Raw genomic sequence first — 18,899 nt, forward strand, 5'->3', positions numbered from 1 at the left:
ATTGTCACCGTGGCAATACTGGCAAGGAGACGACTGTTTTAAAATGCAGTCAGTCGATTCTCTCTCTCTCTCTCTCTCTCTCCCTCTCTACTCTCTCTCCATCTTTCTTTCTTTCTCTCTACATACACAAAGTCGTCCTTGATATTTTCCATTGTCCCTAAAAGTAAGTCTCCTCTTGAAGTATCATAATAACATATATTGTCTTTCCACACATTAATAATAATTTCAAGTTGGATGAAAGTGTCATGGGTTCCTTATTTATCGACGAAAAAATATATATATATATATATATATATATGTGTATGTAAATAGGGGGAAATTCTTCCATAACTTCTATATCTATCTTATTCTCTTATTCATAGTGAATATTACCTTGAGTTTAACGCGTGGGTGAACGTAGGTGAGGCATACAGTTTTTTCTTCTTTTTTCTTTCTCTTTTTTTTTTCCTTTTCTTAGATAAATTATGATGGGGTAGATAGGTAGGTTGAAAAGGTAATCGAAGCTCAAGACACGGATTACTAACGTATGAATCATTCTCTAATTGCATGTGCTAACGTAATGTAGGATATATCTGACAATGTGAAATTGATGGAAATGTTTGTGTCATAAATTCAATGATTTTTTTTAATGTCTTGAAAGAATATTATCACATATATAATAATATTATCAATATTATACTATTATTATTTCTCTCTCCCTTCCTCTCCTCTCTCTCTTTCTCTCTCTAATGTTAATACATATATACATATATATATTTATAATACTATAAATAGTAGATTTATTATAACATAGATAATGTCTATATATGTATATAGTATAAGTATACTACAATATTAATTATATTATATATCAAATAATATAATTCTACATGTGTGTTTTAAATATTAACCCCTTATTACATAATTAACATTGAAAATATTTATTAAAAAATATTTGAAAAATATTCAAAGCAACTTCTCATTGTTAATATTTTAAAGGAGAAAAAAAAATGAAAGAGAGAAAAAAAAAATTCCTTGTATTCATCCATATTACAAAGTAATATTTGTTATCGAACGAATTATATTAGACATACTTTTTTTTTTCTACGAGACTCGATGAAAAATTAAAATTATTAATATTATACGTTACGTTCTATACATCACGTAACATTAAACATTAATATGTATTATATAATATTATAATTTCACGATCACATTTAAGGGCTGATGACAAGAATAAAACATGTATACCTACACGTATACATATGTACGTATATATATACATATATATATATATATATATATATATATATATATATATATATATATATATATATATGAAAGAGAGTGAAGAGGATATAGGTAAGTGATAAAGTACATAAACGCCGTAGGTAAGTCTTGAAACAATCTCATTCTCGCGATGCATCTCGTCTTACATGCACTTAACCAAAGCTCGTAAACAATAAACCGAGGAAGATCGTAGCGCGAAAGTAGGAGGTAGGATCGTAAGTCGAATGGATGTGACAAGACGAGAGTTGGCAAATGTTACCAGAGGTGTCAGTCGACATTCCCGAGATTCCTACCACCTGCCACGATCCGCTTCGATTTACCTCACCTGCCTTTACTATTGCTGCAATGCACCAGAATGCAATCATTCTACTCTCATGATTGCTTTTATAAAACTTTCGTGATTTCTTATCTTCGAATCGATTATGATAGATTATTCGTGATTTACTATAAATAATATTCTTTTTTTTTTCTTTCTTTTCAACGAAACTACATTACAAAAACTAAACTAACTATTCTAAAAAGTAAAACTAATCTTCTAACAGATTATAATAGATTATTAGTAATTTACTGCTTTTTCGTTTTGTCCATTTTTTTTTTCTTTCTTTTCAACGAAACTACATTAAAAAACTAAACTAACTATTCTAGAAAGCTAATTTTTTAACATAGATTATAATAGATAATTTGTGATTTATTATAGATAATATTCTTTTTTTATTTTATTTTTCAACGAAATTACATTGCAAAACAAAACTAAAATATTTTTTATATTAACATAATATTTCTTTGTCCAAAAAATATATACTATTATATAATGTATATAGATTTTTTTTAATACTATATTTATAATATAATATATAAAAAAATATTATTATTATTATTATTACTATTATATTAATTAAATCGCAAATCATTCATTAATTTAATATATTTATTTTCGAACCAATACTTGAACAAGAATAATTAAATTTTTGTAATAATACTCTATACTATAACGCATGATTTATAATTTAGTTCTTGGAACAGTTAATTAATTTTTTAATTAGTTTAGTTGTACAGTATTTGTAATGTATATGTATAGTATATAATGTGATTTATGATTAAGTTTATAATAATAGTATTTCTTTGGAATAAAAATATTGTTTTATAATACTCTATAAACAATATAATATTATTATACTGAAATAATACAGTATAATGTATTATACTGTAAATAAAATATTGTAACATATTGTAACATAGTATATTGGATTTATACAGTATATTATATTATTTATTCCATAATAGTATAATATTATTAATAGAATAAATTTTTTTTTTCTTTAAGAATAAAAATAGCATACGAAATTATAATTTTTATTATAATTTAATAAAATAAAAAAATCCCCCCGAAATTATTTGCACATATTAATATTAATTATTTGCACAAATTAATGTACATAATTATGCAATACAAAATACACGCGTATATATTTTTAAGAATCAAAAATTTAACGCGATGAATCTACTAACATTTTACTTTAGAATTGAAATGTAGACTTTTACTTTATACGAAAAGAAAATATTCGATCGTCGATTAACTTTCACAGGAATATATAAATATAAATAAACTTCTTGCCTCGATGTCCTCGATTTAAATCCCTCAGATACACGCACGGTCGAGTACACGTGAATGATGCATAGACATCTAAAATACACACACACATAAACACACACACACACACTATATTCGCGTGACAAAGTCGAAAAGAACGTTCTAAAATATTTCAACAAAAGCGAACGTTTCTCTTCGAGTAAATGATAAAAAGAGAATCTTTATGAACTTGTACTATGAAAGTTACGTCGATAGAAACAAAAATTATAATAATATCTACGTATTTGTATATCCAATGAAGACATGTTTTTTCATTCATTTTCTATCTCTTTTTAGTTCTCCATCCAACCCCTTTTTTACCCAAAAAAAAAAAAAACGAATAAGAAAATTTATTCAAGAAACGTGTACGTTCATACAAAATCGTGCTAAACATAATTAATCTCATCGATTCGATAAATATAACAACAAAAAAAAAAAAGAGATTCAATCTTGAAATTAATTTCGAGTTACAGGAATATATCTAAAATCAAATTAAACTATAATTTCTGTATAATCTAATAAACTTTATTCGTTTAATTATAGTTCATATTTGAATAATTTTATTTTTAATATAGAAATTAAATTATAAAGAAAAAAAATGAGAGCATGTAATTTAAATTTAAAATCATTCGTATAATAAGAATAATATTAGAATAATATTAGAACTAAGAAATATATTTAAAAAATTTATACGAGTTCATAAAAAATTAACTTATTTATATATATAATTTTATATATATATATATGTATTAATTCTATATATAATATCTAATTCTAAGGATATATCTTTAAATAAAATTAAATCTTAAAATAAAATTAAACCGTGAGTTTATAATGTAAAATTCGTTCGTTTAATTATGATTTTGTTTTTAGTATAAAAATAAATAATTAAAAATACAAAATAAAAAAGAAGATAAAATAAAAATTAGGTTGACATATAATTTGAAATTATCTAAAATTCTTCTTAAATATATACATATATAAAAAAAAAAATATTTCAATAACAAGGACTCTAAACATTTGTGTTGGTATAACGATATCAAATACTCGTTGATTGGTGATTATCGATACTCGTGTTGCTGTAATTATTCCACGAGATGCGGTTGCGTATCACGAACATGTGGGAAAAGTTAATCGATGCTTTTGCCTTTGGAATGAAACATACATCGATTGTAAAACGAAAGGTCTGATAAAATGTACACGATGGACTTGTGAAATCCTGTTTGAATATGTATCCTTGAATTCTTAATTAATTGAAAACTAATCTATTTATTTCTTTTATCTTTTTTTTTTTTTTTCTATAATCATAACAAAAGATACGTAAAACTTTGTTTACGAAAAGAAATAAAAAGGAAGAAAAAAAAAGGAGACAAAAATTTCTTTCAAGACAAAATAATATAATATATATATATATATACGTTACATTGAATTTATACAAATCACATTTATCAATTACACATTACAAAATAATATATAAATATAATTTTAATAATTCGTGATATTAAAAAAAGTTTATTTAAAAAATAAAATAAAAATAGATTTCGTATCTCTTTCGACAAGATATATATATATATATATATATATATATATATATATATATATATATATATATATATATATATATATACTAAAATTAATACAAATATTCAATAAATTATTCAATAATCACAAATCTCCATTATCAATTATTACAATATATCAATGATTTAATAAGAACACATATATTGAACAATTGAAAAATATTTCCATTAGAAAAAAAAAAAAAAATCACTGGATTATCTCGCAATTGTCATTAAAAATCCATATAAACAATTCTATCGATTTGCGTAACAAAAAGGCGAGAATTCTAACGAACGTATTGAAACGTGCTAAAAACAATACAACTAATATTAGACGTGACTTGGGGTAGTAATGGGAAAATAGTGGTCGAAGGAGGAGGAGGAGGAGGAAAAGGAAAGAGGAAAAAAAAAGGAAAATCAACGTATAGACAATGAAAACGTCGCAGTGGGTCACGATAATGTTTATTCCACGAATAGATAACTGATTCTTTTCTATTACAGGACCGAACAATCGATATATAAGTACTTACTGCAGACATTATTACGTCAATTCTCTTATTTCGCTTTAAAATTTCAAACAAATACTCTTTTCCTTTTCTTTTCTTTCCTTTTCTTTTCTTATCTTTGCTTTTCTCTCTTTCTTTTCTTTTTCAAAGAGAAACGAAAAGAAAATAAATAAAAAAAATAATCCATTTTCTATACTAGTGTACGTGTGAAATCTGAAAATAACGGTGGCAAAGATCAACCGTGCAAAAAATATATATCGCGAGGAGGAAAAAAAAGGTGGGGAGGGGAAAGGGGAAAGAAAGAAAGAAATTGCTATTTACATCTTCCGTTGATTTCATCTAACCAATGGTTGGTTGGTTGGTTGGTTGGTTGGTTGGTTAGTTGGTTGGTTGGTTGATCGGGTTCCTTGTCAGTTTGTTTCAAACTTTCAATTCGGCCAGAGATCGAAGCTTTCCCTCTGACAATGACAATTCGAGCTTTTCGGAACAATTGTCGAAAGTTCGAGTTGGCCAGCCGTAATGTGAACGTACATATGTATGCATGTTGCATATACGTATATAGATGATGTATATGTATGTATATGTATGTATGCATGTATGTTCGTATGTGTATATGTATATATTTTTGAGCGAGAACGATCAACGATGCACAATTGTAGGATTCCATCAAAATGAATATTGATTTGAAAGACATTGTAACTAGAGTTAACACCTATTACACTATTTGTTATATATATATACACATATATATGTATGTACGTGTGTATGTATGTATGTATGTATGTAATACGAATGTTATTATAATTAATAGTATACGAAAATTGGAAACATATCAAACAATATTATTATTTTTATTCAATAAGTATCATAGATAAAATTCACAAACATATAATATATAGTACGATTTTTAACAATGATTAATAATTACTTTATATTGCAAAGGATTATATTATTTATTTTGTTTTTGTACTATTTTTAATTGATAATAATATGTTTATAAATATCTTTAAATGAATTTCTAAATGAAAATAATGATATAGTTTCACATAATTCTACATAGTTATAATGTATATTCGTATATCGTAATAAATTAATTATTAATTATTAATAAAATGACTTCCTAGTATTATATATTTATTTCTTATAACTTTGTGATATTATGGTCATTAAAAAAAAAAAAAAAAAAGCTATAAAAATAACAAAATTTTATATTAAATTTCTTTAAAATATAAACTTCACACAGTATATATATATATATATATATATATATATATATATATATATATATATATATATATATATATATCAATAGCTTCAAAGATCCAATGTCCTTTATAAATAGACGTAATTACGAATATATCAGTTAATTATGAACAAATTATAAGCAAAAGGAAATTCGCAATGTGCAATTGATCAGAGTGATCCTACTAAATTCGTACATACTATCCTTTCACCAAGGGAAAATCAAAGGATAGTTTCTACCTATTTAACGTTGTTTACAAATTATGTATTGCGTTCATATACGCCATATGTGTACACATTTACTGTACGTATATACATACGAACGTATATATGTATGCATGCATATATACGCGTTAACTCGAAAGCTATGCAAATATGAAAATAAACAATTAAATATCGATAACATGTATTATTTAAATCAAGCAGTTAACTAGACGAAATTAAAAGTATCTACCACTCGTTCGAGATAATGAACCAGTTTTACGATTGGATATTTTCATTAAGATACCTTTATACGACGACCAAACATCGTTATAATATTAATAGACGTTCGATTGATATACATACTAATACTATTCAATTTGTTTTTATATATGTAAGATGTTACGTTCGGATTAAAGACAAATAAAGCTTAATTATAGCGAATATAGTTTATAGAGTAACTAATTGAATTATTTATATAACCTACAAAAGAAGAAAAAAAGAAAAAAAAAAGTTATGAACGTAATTACGTGTCTTATAATGTTCGTTTATGTCGATAAAAGAAAAAAGAAAAAAATAAAAAAGAAATAAAACCGTATCTTAAAATCTATACCTAAAAGTTACCCTCGTGGTAAGAAAAAAGCTGTTTGAAATCAAAAGAAAAAGTTCAATCTAAATAAATCATCATACATGTAATAACAATATATTATATATATATATATACGCATATACGTATACAAAAAAGAAAAAGAAAAAAAAGCGAGAAAGCAAAGTGACGGAAGAAAAAAAGGCGGGCAATACAATCGCATCGTTGGAGAATCATATTATTTCGCCGAAGAACGGAATAAAATACGTGATATTTTTACGTTTTACGATTTGACCGGCTTTACCGGCGTTATTCCGTCTATTTATCAAAAAGAAAGAAAGAAAGAAAAGAAACAAAAAAAAAGAAACAAAAATATTAGCATTCTCCTCGATAGATAGATATAATGAATATAACAAAGTAAAACTTACCTCTTCGTCGAATTCAAAGTCACCGTCGAATTTTCGTTTGCACCTAGCTTCGGTGACAAGGACGAGAAGTACCGATACCAGGAATAACCAAGAAAATCTCATGGTTTGTCTTCTTCTTCTACTCTTTACTTCCTACTTCCTTCCTTCCTTCCTTCCTTCCTTCCTTCCTTACTGACAGAAGGACAAACAATCCCTCGAAGAAACAGCACTTACCACGAATCGCGTAAAGAACGAACGAATGAACGAAGAAATGAACGAACGAACGAACGAACGAAGAAATGAACGAACGAACGAACGAACGAACGAACAAGAGAATTCAAATATTTGTCGTCGTTAAATGCGAAATATAATCACCAATAAAAAAGCTGTCGCGAACCCAATATCGCGCGCTTAACAGAATATCCGTATTCACTTCGGTACCGTCCACGCGCAAAGCGGAAACGTTCCGCTCGACGGTCGAAGGAATTGTGACTGCGCCGGTCGGAACGCCGACGACGACGCCACCGCGACACGGCTGTGTGCTACGGCGACAACGCGTTCCCTGATTGGTTGGCTCGCATCGCCGCGAAATGGTGGGAGCAAACCGAAGAACCACTCCGCGTCGTGCTCAGTTTAACGTTCGTTCTATCCTTGTCAGATTTATACGAACTCACGTCCTTGTCTTCTACTCTCTCTCTCTCTCTCTTTCTTTCTCTCTTTCTCTGTAGGTCTCTCAACGGTCTTCGTTCCGAAAGAGAATGAAGAGAAACGCGCGAGCGCGCTCGGGGCCTACGTCACGGTAGTCAATACCTCCACCTGCTCGATTTACCTGAGGGAAAGGAGGAGAGAAGGTGTATGCGCGCGCGCGCAAAACAGAGGGAGAAAGATATATATATGTATGTATGTATGTATGTATGTATGGATATATATATATAGAGAGAGAGAGAGAGTCAGAGAATTCGGCAGGAACGCAGGAACTCTTTCCTGCGTCTCACACTCGACCTAAAAGTGGTACCTGCCAACCTGTGACTTCGTCCTCCCTCCTTCCCTCACCACCCCTCTCACCTATTTTACCTACCTACTTCAATTCTTTTGTTTCTTCTTTTTAACAGCCTCGAGAGATATGATCGGTACCAGCAGCCTAACATTTACAACCACTGACAAAGCAGACAAATGATGGTAGAGACATAAAAAAAATCTTTAGATATAAAATATATTTCTTTTTTTATTTTATTTTATTTTATTTAATAATAAAGTAACACATATACAGATATAACGCATACGTTACACAAAGAAACATTTATATTTTTCAATGTTACCAATTCTCTTATAAAATGTAAGATCAGTCGTGTTCATCTTGGCACTGAACGATGTAAGAACTTTCCATTTTAAACGAGATACGTACATAAATACATATGTATGTACATCGTAATCTATCTTCTTATGTACCTTACCGTACCTATCGTCCTACATCTTGTCTTCTTCCGTTGTTTTCCGTAAAAAAAAGGCGTATGAACGTTTCCCGCGGGACTTGGATCCAGAATACACGTCATGCGAACATTCCCTTTGCAAAATAAATTTTCTTTCCTTGAGAAACGACGAAGTAGAAGGTTATTTCGTGTAGGAGAGTCTAACCTTTTTTTAAATTTAACTACAACAGCGCGACGATTTACTATGTCTGGCATAACTATTTCAAGTTTCTCTCTCTACAAGAGAACCAACCAATCTCTCGTCCCCTCTTTCTCTCTCTTTCTCTCTCTCACTTCCCCCCCTTCGAGTCTGCCACCACTCATCACCATTTACCCCCTACCTCTTCGATAAGGATACATATATATATATCACGTCTCTATCCCCATTGTTTTTAGTTTCACCGCATTATTCGATTGATTATATTCGTAATAGAAGTAAACAATTTAGTAAGAACCTTCCTAACCTCCTCAAGAATTTTATTATTACTACAGTGTATATGTATATCGTCTGAATACCTATAGAGAAGAAGGATGGGCAATAGGTCGTAAAATACGTACAACTAAACTTCAAAACGAATGCGAATGTCTCCTTGGAGAGCACTTATCACGGAATGCAAACGGGCCAAGTACTACGAGCTTTCGACGAACATCGACAAGATCGGCAAAAGTAAGAACGTAATATCGTTCTGGAATACTACCTTTAAAATGACATATATCATAAAACTTTAGTTTAAATTTGAATCTCTGATGTTGACGAAGGGTTATATTGAAATATAGAATATAGAGTTATAACCATTAATTTGAAGAAATTATATCTATACGAAGAAAATATCTTTATTATATTTGGAAATAGTTAAAGAAAAATAAACACATACTTTCACCTAATAAAACCCTTTACTCAGCTACTTTGTGTAAATGTATCACAACCTGTTACAACATGAGGCTTGTTTTCAAAGTGAAAACATTAGTAATCATGCAGTGCCGTAGCAAAGATATCGTGCTGTTTTTATAATTTCATTATATCGACTTAATCAACACTGGTGCTTCATTGTCCATATATAAGTGATAATAATTAATATTAATTCTTGCTATATTATCTCATTTCTCAAGTTTAAAACATTGAATTTAGTGTGTTGCACGTTTTATTACTATAGTACTGCTAATGATATTAAATATTATCTACAATTAGTGAGAATATATTGATAACTAGTGCATTAATTTAGTGTAAAAATGAAAAGTAGGAAATTGCTCTATTAAATGCCAGCAAATAGAGCATATCAGTGTCAACTTCATGATAATTTGCTGCGTTATAAATACCCATTTATCTTCATTTAAGGTGAACATAATGCCACTTATTAACTGAAATCATAAAAAAGTATCAAGTAAATAAAATTTTAATGAACATGTTACATACAAATAATGATAACCAACTTAATATTTAATGTTGTTACAACATTAAGATTCAATATTAAATATTGTTAATCAATTGAGTTATTAAAAGATTATAACTTGTGTAGCAGGGGAAAGAAGAAAATTTTGTTAACTGGAAGAAATAATCTTGTTAAATTGGAAAAAAATGTATATGATAAAAAAATAAGAAGTATATATATATATATACTAAATCTTTCATACTTGTATGCACATAAACACAATACATAATATGTATTAATGTATATATATATTTATTTAATTGATTTTTTGAATCTTACCAATAGGCTCCGTCTTTTGTGATTCTCCTTTTTCTGGAGCTTTCTCTACTATCTCTTCAGCAGCTTTCAAAGTTATTTTATATGGACTACCATCTATAGTTACATTCGTACTACAAATAAAAACGTTTATATCATTATATTTTCTATAAAAATCTAAGTTCTTGTTTGTGTTCACTAACCATGAAATTCCAGAAGTAGGCGAATCTTTTTTAATAAGATATTGCCAATGTTGATTTACTTCTTCGATAATATGTAACGCAAAGTCTTTTGACTTAGCTTCACCATTAAAGGCAAATTGATTTTCTGGTTTACCATCCGGAATTTTATAAATTTTAAACCATTCAATTGTAGCTTTCATTAAACCAGGAAAATGTTTTTCCATATCAGCTATATCTGAAGAAAGAAATTAATTTCTTAATAAGATTTTTACCAAGAACAAAAAATAAATGAGATACACAGAAATAACGTTTACCATTCATTTGATCTGCTAAAGGATCATTTACATCTATCACAATAATCTTCCAGTCAGTTTCTCCTAAAATAATTATTGAAATGTCGATATTTTACAAAGGCAATTAGTAATTTGAATTGTTTTATTAAAACTAAAAGAAAATACATTATTACCCTCATCAATGAGAGCAACAGCTCCTAGTACTTTGACTTTTAAAACTTCACCTCTTTTAGCAACCTGTGTTAATAAAATCATTTATTAGACATTAAATAAGAACTATGCTATATATAATTGTATAAAATAAGCATTTTCTTACTTTATAACCTATTTCAAGAACATCAATTGGATCATTATCTCCTTTACATCCAGTTGCTTCATCCAGTACTTCTGGATTTTCCCATGTCTAGAATTACGACATAAGATATCAAACTAATTATTTACTTTTTTCTTATTTTCATAATAATGAGTTTTATAATAAATAATTATGAAATGGAATTTCAATAGAATTTTAATAAATAAAAGAAGAAAAAGAAAAATGGAAATAAATTGCTTATGTCATAGTTAAAAGTAGCATTATGATGTAAGAAATAACTAGAGTGACATTTGATAATTCTTATCCTTGAACTACCATTACTACATATGTAGTATGATAACTACTACACAGAGTATATATACATTTAAATCTTGAGATTAAATCAAATACTTCACTTCTTACACATGTAAAATGATAAAACTATTAACAAAAAATAAGAAATCACTTTACAATTGTATTGAAATGATTTTTTTTTTTTTTTTTTTTTTTTTTAAATAACATAATACCTGAGGAAGAGCACCATAATTCCATATATAACCGTGGTGAGGAAAACAATTTGCAACATATCTTAATTTGCCTTTTTTAGTATCTTGTTTAATAGGATTTAATGACTCTACACGATTAATCTCCATTTTTGCGTTTGTCCATCGTGGTATTTCAACAACCATATTAAAAATCTTATTTGTCTCGTCGGCATAAAGAGGAATGTCATGGAAGGGAGAAATTGGACCATCTTCGTTTTCTGTAATATCCAAATCGTTTTGTTGTAGAAATATATATTTTAGAATTTTTATTTAATTATTAAAATTTAATTATTTTATCTAATTTTTAACGAAATTATATATTGTTTACAAAAAGCTTCAGTAAATATTGTCAATATTATTTTATCATTTAAATATATTTCAATTTGCAATATAGAATTGTCAATTAAAAATATAATTATTAGTTACTTAAATAATTTTATTTATATGTTTAATTTATATATTAAAAAATTATTAATTTGAATGTTAAATACCGACGAGCGAATAGATGAATGAGTACGTAAACGAGCAAAACAAACAAAATAGTTTTTTTAACAGATTCTTAAAACATTTTACTTTCACTAAAGGTAAATGTCACTACACGACATTTAATCCAATCTCGAAATATACAACTAATATAATTAATACAACGAAAAAAGAAAATATATATGTATACGTACAAAAAAATATTATAATTACATTATATATACTAATATTGAAATATTCAAAAAATTATTCATCATAAAATAAATCGTAAGTGATATTTAAAAAAAAGAGAAAAAATGTCGATAATTATCAGAATTTGTAATATCTTCTATAAAATGCATTACGAATGACTTGAAATTATAAGAAAATAATAATAATAACAATGTAATTAGAGGATACGACAGAGATTATTAATTACATACGACATGCAAGACGATATACTCGTATGCCCGCAACATGACCTTTTACGATCAAAGGCCAAATTTATAAAACACCGAAAAACGAATTTATGTTTTTAAGGTTATGTTTTTAATAACTTACTAAAATATATCCTATAATCTGTCGTGTTCAAACTACCCCTTTCGACGATTGTGTAAGACATTTTTCTAGCGAATTCTTGATAAATAGCACACTTCCGCGTTCTAACCAGATGGCCGGTTACTGCTAATCTCAATGGAATGGTGAACTTATTTAAACCAAATGAATGTAACACGTGCAACGTTACCAATGGCATTCTGATCAATCCTGACATCTGTGACTGCTTAGAAGAAATAGATGTAAAGGTAAAAGATGATTTTTTTGAAGTTAATAGTAAAATATTTTATATTTTTATAAATGATTATATTATTTTGTACATTAGCATATAACGTTAACTTGAACACATTCGAATAAAATGGTAGACAGTGCTAACAAATATATTATTCATCCATTATAAGCGACTTAGACCAATCAGAATATAACTTTTACGCGCGCACATTGAAATCAATTATAGAAAGCAAACATAATACAAACATAATATTAACGAATATATATATATATACATGTAGACGCACACACAAACTAATATCTACTTTTACAATTGAAAAATGAGATTTATTACGTATACAATAGAATCCGAAATACGATTATAATATAATCATTATTATATTAAATTTTCTATAATAAAATTAAGGAAGGACGAAACTTTCGAATAAACTCCAGGATAACCAGGTTCTGCACATCGATATCCATAAGATACAACTCCAATGAGATAGTAACTTTTATTATGAGGAGCCATCAACGGTCCACCACTGTCACCCTAAACAATTATTTATTTAGAACTACGTTAGTCATGTAAATGCAAAATTTGGAATATTTAATCATGTATATATGTTTGTGCATGTATAATAAATGCATGTTTACTTACTTGGCACGCATCTTTTCCACCTCTAGCAAAACCAGCACATATAATACGATCGTCTATAACTGCATTCGTGAATGATTTAAATGAATTTTTGCATCTTTCTTGGTTAACTACAGGAATTTGTAATTCTAAAAGATGACTACTCGATGGACCATCTAAAATTTTTTATAATGTTTATCTATTGACATTTCTTATATTTCACAAAAATTGATTTAATATTTTATATGACAATAATAAAATAAAATAAAATAAATAAATAAATAAATAAATAAATAAATAAATATGCTTACTGAAATAAACTGCTCCCCATCCAGCAATGAAAGGGAAGGTATTATCAAAATTAGAATGAATTAATGGCTCGATAATAGGTAAACAAATGGGATGAATATTTTCTATAATCAAAATTATTTATATAATTAATTAATTATATTACTTACTTCATAATCTATCATTTTTTTATTTCAATTTACTTTACGTTTTATATATATATATATATATATATATATATATATATATATATATAAATACAAAACTTACGTGAAAATGGAACGTCTTCTGCTAATTTAATAATAGCAATATCATTGGTATAACTCGTTGGATTGTATTTTGGATGTAGAATTTTATTTTCGATTAAAATGTCAATAGGATCAGCACCATCTGTGGTACTATTCAAATCCAAATCTCCGAGACGTGCCATAAATAAATCATTTCGTTGATAAACACAATGTCCTGCTGTGACAACGTGTCGAACAGAAACTAAAGCTCCACCACAAAGAAATCGTGGTATATCTGGATTTTTTTTACTGCGATAGCCTAAAGCTGTTATCCATGGCCAACTGCCTAATAATATAATTAAATTATACCAAGTTATTATAATATTATGAAGTTATCTATAATATTAATTTTACTAATTTAATTAATAATTAAATTTCTTCAATTAATACGAAGCTTTAATAATTATTTATATATTTATAATAGAATTTATAATACTAATAATTTCATTATTAATTATTACTAATCAATATGACTGATTTATTTGTTAAATAATTTTAATAAGTATTACTAATTTATTTTCTACTATAATTCATTTATTACAGTATATTTAATATTATTAGAGAGAATATATATATATATATATATATATATATATATATATATATATATAAAATACATGTATGAATACTATAATATTATAATATTATATATAATATTAGCTATATTAGTAATACGGTATATACTTATATAAAATTTTTAATTATGATATAAAACGATTCTAATATTTATATACCTAATTAATTAACAAATAAATATTACTATAATTGTAATATATAAACAAAACATGACATACCCAATGTTGCCGGTACACCGTTAACAATTCTGTCATGTTCTCCATGACTGGTACCACAAATTGGTGGTTGTAGAGGACCGTAAGATGTAGTTTTAATCTCTTCGTTACTATTATTATTGTTATTGTCATCATTATTGTTAGGACAACAAACACGTGGATCATTACCTTCGAAACCACACACGGAAGCTCTTAAGAAATTGAACGTTTCTGATCGTTGTTCTTGCAAAATTTGCAGTAATGGTTGACACTGTTTAATATTTATGCAAAGACCATTGGATCCCAAAGGATTAACACATGGCAGTGCATCTAGAAAAGACAATTAATGGTTATATTAAAACATAAAAAAATATCTAATTGTCTTTGATAAGAATTTTCCTAATCATTCATATATTAATCATTGAATTATGTCGAAGATTTCAGGGTCAAGGATCTTTACTGTTGAATGATAAAGTCATGTATCATCTGCATATATCATATGAAATGATCATTACGAGAACACGTATTATTTTTTTCTTTTTTTTTTTTTATAAATATATAATATTTATGTAATGTTTTTGATAGCTATGGGTAAATGGTAGGAATTAATTACTATACAAAGAAAATAATGAAAGAAAAAAGGAACTAATTTATTGTTCATAGCTAATCAATAAAATAGTTTTTTCAAAAGTACCATCGTAGTTATGTTGCATACAATAACGTATAAAAAAATCGTTAAAATCACATTATCTACAAAGTATTTATTATATGTGATGTAACAATCGTTAGAAATAATCGATTATTAAATACGTAATGGAAAAATAGCTCGGGTACTTTCAAAATTTAATCGGAAATTATATAATCAATATGATTCTACGAATTTGAATAGAATTTAAACAGTCAGTTGTTAAAATCTGGTTGACCTTAACCAACGAATAAACTTTCTCGATATAAAGGCTTAAACCTTGGCCGTATTCGAACTTTCATTCCAATCGAACGACGAACTTCTACGAAGAAATAAATTAAGCGATTAAATTAGCTTGAATCATTAAAATCATTTCTTATTTTTCTTTTATTCTATCTCGCTCTTTTTTTCCGTTCCTTTATTATTTCTTTTTTCTTTCATTTTACAAGCAGGAACGAGTTTTTTTTCGTGCAACCTGCGTTTTAAATCGAATAAAATTGATCAACGATCCATTCACATTAAAAATCAAGCTATCGAACGAAGATGTTCCATTAACATTGGACTCAGAATCTATGATCATAGCGTGAAGGCTAAACGTTGGAATTTTCCAAGAACGAAATATTCAAGAATTTCGCAAAACGTTAACGGAATTACGAACCTTGAGCCGATGCGTAATACGGCAATATTTGTAGAAGACCAAGGAAGCTAATCAATGATCCAATGATCCACATTTTTTAAAATATTTATCGACGTTACTTCACTTGAAAGAATCACAGGATATACTGAAATAAAATACAAGTGATTTCGATTATTCATGTATCCTTTCTGTTTGTTTTCTCGATCGTATTTCGAAAACAAGAGATTATTCGGAAAAAAAATGATAAAAAGATAAGAAAAAAAGAAAACAGGTAAAAGGATGTAACGTCTATACGATTCATCATGTAATAATGATTACGCTAGATCGCAAATTATAATATTTCATTACACATTCGAGGAATTTTAACGAGTATGTTTATCAAACAGTTCAAATAAATTTAATGATATATGTTATAGTTGATATTTATTGACATAGATATGTACAAATCTATTTTCACTCTCTCTCTCTCTCTATCTTTCTCATCAATATAATTTACAAGTAATCAATAATTTCAATATATACCTGTACATACACACACACACATATATATACTTTTCAGTCTTTCCTTATTTTTTATGTAATATTTGTCATATATATTCAAAATACTTAACAGTATGATGATGCTTCCGCGTATCAATACACAGAACACTCCGAACAGAATACTGAAAAATATAGATGCCAGTTTACCTTTTTATTATTCAATGACAGTACTATAAGCATAATTAGTCAATACAATATAACGCGTATGCGTCGCATGTGTTAACTTTAACTCTTTAATAATACTCTTAAAAAAAGAGAGAGAGAGAGAGAGAGAGAGAGGAAAAGAGAAAAAAGTTCTGCTTGGTTACTCTTGACATTGGACACATGCAAATAAATATACTTATTGCGATATTATATCGTGATAACAATTCACTGATAGAACTTCATTTTTCATCCGCTACTTCCTGTGACATTAATTCAATGTCAACGGTAATGATCGTGAAAAAGGGATAGTCCATTCGGATAATAGATATTATTGAATTTTGTGATAAAACATTGATAACATAATTAATAATAATTATATATCTTATAAGATGTAATCATGAAGAATCGAAATAAGAAATAAGAATAAAAAAAAAAAAGAAAGAAAAAGAATACCAAGTTAAAGATAATTTACAAAGAATGATCCATGCTTTTATTACCGATCGATGCGATCTAATAAAGTAAAAAAAAAAAGAATTAATCGCTGATCTATAATAAATGATATAATGATTGGAATAAAAGGAATTCAGAAATGATCCACAGAAATACAAGTTCCTTGTCTACTATACCATAAATACACGATGACACAACACGAATTTAAAAATTGACTTTCAAGATGAAATAACACTCACAAGAATTCTTTTTCGATTCGTCTAAAAATTAATGTTAAATATTTAATTGTTACTTCTGTGTGCATTTGTGCGAGTGCGTATGTGTATATAGGAAAACAAATTACGCGATAGTTAACGACGGAATAATGCAAGATGAGGTACGAAAAGAAAAAAACAAGAGAAACGGTAAAGATCGTCTCACTCACGGATCGTTAACTTAAGACGAGAAATTACGTAGTGTACGTTGATGATGCCGCTAAGAGACTGCACGATATTACGGTAACATTCTCTTTATATTCGTTGGGAAATGCACAATACTAATACTATCGGTTGTTGCACTACTAATTTATTTCTTCACAATAAAGTGGTAACTTACGAACTATAGTATGTGAATCATTATTTTTTACAATTACGGATTAATGAAGATAATTATTTATTTTCTGAGTTTCTAGTATTATACATTTATCAGAAAGATAAATTGTTTCAACGATTAATATATAGAACGCGAGTTATGCAATAATATTAATTATATAAATTAATCATCGTTTGTTTTTAAACATTTCTTTTATCTTGTTTCTTTTCTTTCTATAATAAAAGATTAAAAGTAATAAGATTATTATTATTATATATATATATATATATGTGTGTGTGTGTGTGTGTGTGTGTGTGTGTTTGTGTATGTGCGTGTGTGTTGTTTTTAAAATTATAATAATATGTTATTAATAAAAATACAATAATTAATGCTTAAAAATATCTTTGTTTTTATACAATATTTATTTTTAGAAAATTATGTAAGTTATAAAAATAAATTTATAATGCTGCCCGATTTAAAATGATATAAACAAAGCGCCATATTATTCGTATATGAAGTATTGTGTTTCCCGCGCTGACTCATGGGAGAATATCGGTTAATTAACACGACCTTTGCTACGATCCTTTAAAAAGTGTCCTCGATTCGAGATAAACATAATTTCAATTTCCAAGTATTTTGAAAGAAATCTAGAATATACAATAATTATGATACATATTTATTTTTACATATGTAGTTACATATAATAACATATAATTACGGATACATTCATCATAACAAAATTACATTTTACATTGCTCTTGGAAATTTTATAAAATTTATGAATAATTTTTGTATTCA

General features: G+C 27.3%; 3 protein-coding genes and 1 long non-coding RNA gene across 7 annotated transcripts in view; 1 reads left to right on the forward strand and 3 right to left on the reverse strand.

Moving 5' to 3' along the window:
• The window catches only part of LOC124429579 (proteoglycan Cow), a 150,983-nt gene extending 143,098 nt beyond the window's left edge, over positions 1–7,885 (reverse strand). The window contains exon 1 of the mRNA XM_046975031.1: positions 7,422–7,885. Within this exon, the coding sequence (XP_046830987.1) occupies positions 7,422–7,523 (102 nt within the window). The 5' untranslated portion in view covers positions 7,524–7,885. The remainder of the gene's footprint in view (positions 1–7,421) is intronic.
• A 182-nt stretch (positions 7,886–8,067) lies between these two features.
• LOC124429583 lies at positions 8,068–9,531 on the forward strand. Its single transcript, XR_006943489.1, has 2 exons — positions 8,068–8,296; positions 8,513–9,531. It is a non-coding gene; the product is annotated as an uncharacterized LOC124429583 (long non-coding RNA).
• Positions 9,532–9,744: 213 nt separating this feature from the next.
• LOC124429582 (inorganic pyrophosphatase) lies at positions 9,745–13,238 on the reverse strand. Its single transcript, XM_046975038.1, has 8 exons — positions 12,890–13,238; positions 11,849–12,084; positions 11,346–11,432; positions 11,203–11,266; positions 11,051–11,113; positions 10,758–10,971; positions 10,579–10,688; positions 9,745–10,228 (listed from the first exon to the last, which is right to left on the reverse strand). Exons 1-8 carry the CDS (start codon positions 13,098–13,100, stop codon positions 10,197–10,199), a joined length of 1,017 nt encoding a protein of 338 aa, XP_046830994.1. The 5' UTR covers positions 13,101–13,238; the 3' UTR covers positions 9,745–10,196.
• A 181-nt stretch (positions 13,239–13,419) lies between these two features.
• On the reverse strand, positions 13,420–18,071 carry LOC124429581 (venom protease-like). Of its 4 annotated transcripts, XM_046975034.1 has the most exons (8): positions 17,956–18,062; positions 17,009–17,059; positions 16,419–16,542; positions 15,100–15,405; positions 14,289–14,591; positions 14,042–14,143; positions 13,755–13,906; positions 13,420–13,646 (listed from the first exon to the last, which is right to left on the reverse strand). In XM_046975034.1, the coding sequence occupies exons 3-8, from the start codon at positions 16,489–16,491 to the stop codon at positions 13,491–13,493; spliced, it is 1,092 nt and encodes a 363-aa protein (XP_046830990.1). In that variant the 5' UTR covers positions 16,492–16,542; positions 17,009–17,059; positions 17,956–18,062; the 3' UTR covers positions 13,420–13,490. The 4 variants fall into 4 exon arrangements, with proteins under 4 accessions (XP_046830990.1, XP_046830989.1, XP_046830993.1 ...); XM_046975033.1 differs by lacking the exon at positions 17,009–17,059 and having other exon boundaries at positions 17,956–18,071; XM_046975037.1 differs by lacking the exons at positions 17,009–17,059; positions 17,956–18,062 and adding an exon at positions 17,708–17,937.
• Between the last annotated feature and the right edge of the window lie 828 nt (positions 18,072–18,899).

Source organism: Vespa crabro, chromosome 15, assembly GCF_910589235.1.
Source record: "Vespa crabro chromosome 15, iyVesCrab1.2, whole genome shotgun sequence".
Classification (NCBI taxonomy): Eukaryota; Metazoa; Arthropoda; class Insecta; order Hymenoptera; family Vespidae; genus Vespa; species Vespa crabro.

What these genes read in the sequence shown, in the direction of transcription:
- LOC124429582 (XM_046975038.1), bottom strand. Translation starts at nt 13,100, where the DNA reads ATGTCAGGATTGATCAGAATGCCATTGGTAACGTTGCACGTGTTACAT. An exon ending in TTCTTGAAATAGGTTATAAA is followed by an intron (nt 11,267 to 11,345) that starts GTAAGAAAATGC and finishes TTATTAACACAG; the next exon opens with GTTGCTAAAAGAGGTGAAGT. An exon ending in ACAAAAGACGGAGCCTATTG is followed by an intron (nt 10,229 to 10,578) that starts GTAAGATTCAAA and finishes TTATGATTTCAG; the next exon opens with TTAATAAGTGGCATTATGTT.
- LOC124429581 (XM_046975033.1), bottom strand. Translation starts at nt 16,491, where the DNA reads ATGTGGATCATTGGATCATTGATTAGCTTCCTTGGTCTTCTACAAATA. An exon ending in GTATTACGCATCGGCTCAAG is followed by an intron (nt 15,406 to 16,418) that starts GTTCGTAATTCC and finishes TGTCTTTTCTAG; the next exon opens with ATGCACTGCCATGTGTTAAT. An exon ending in ATGGGGAGCAGTTTATTTCA is followed by an intron (nt 13,907 to 14,041) that starts GTAAGCATATTT and finishes AAAAAATTTTAG; the next exon opens with ATGGTCCATCGAGTAGTCAT.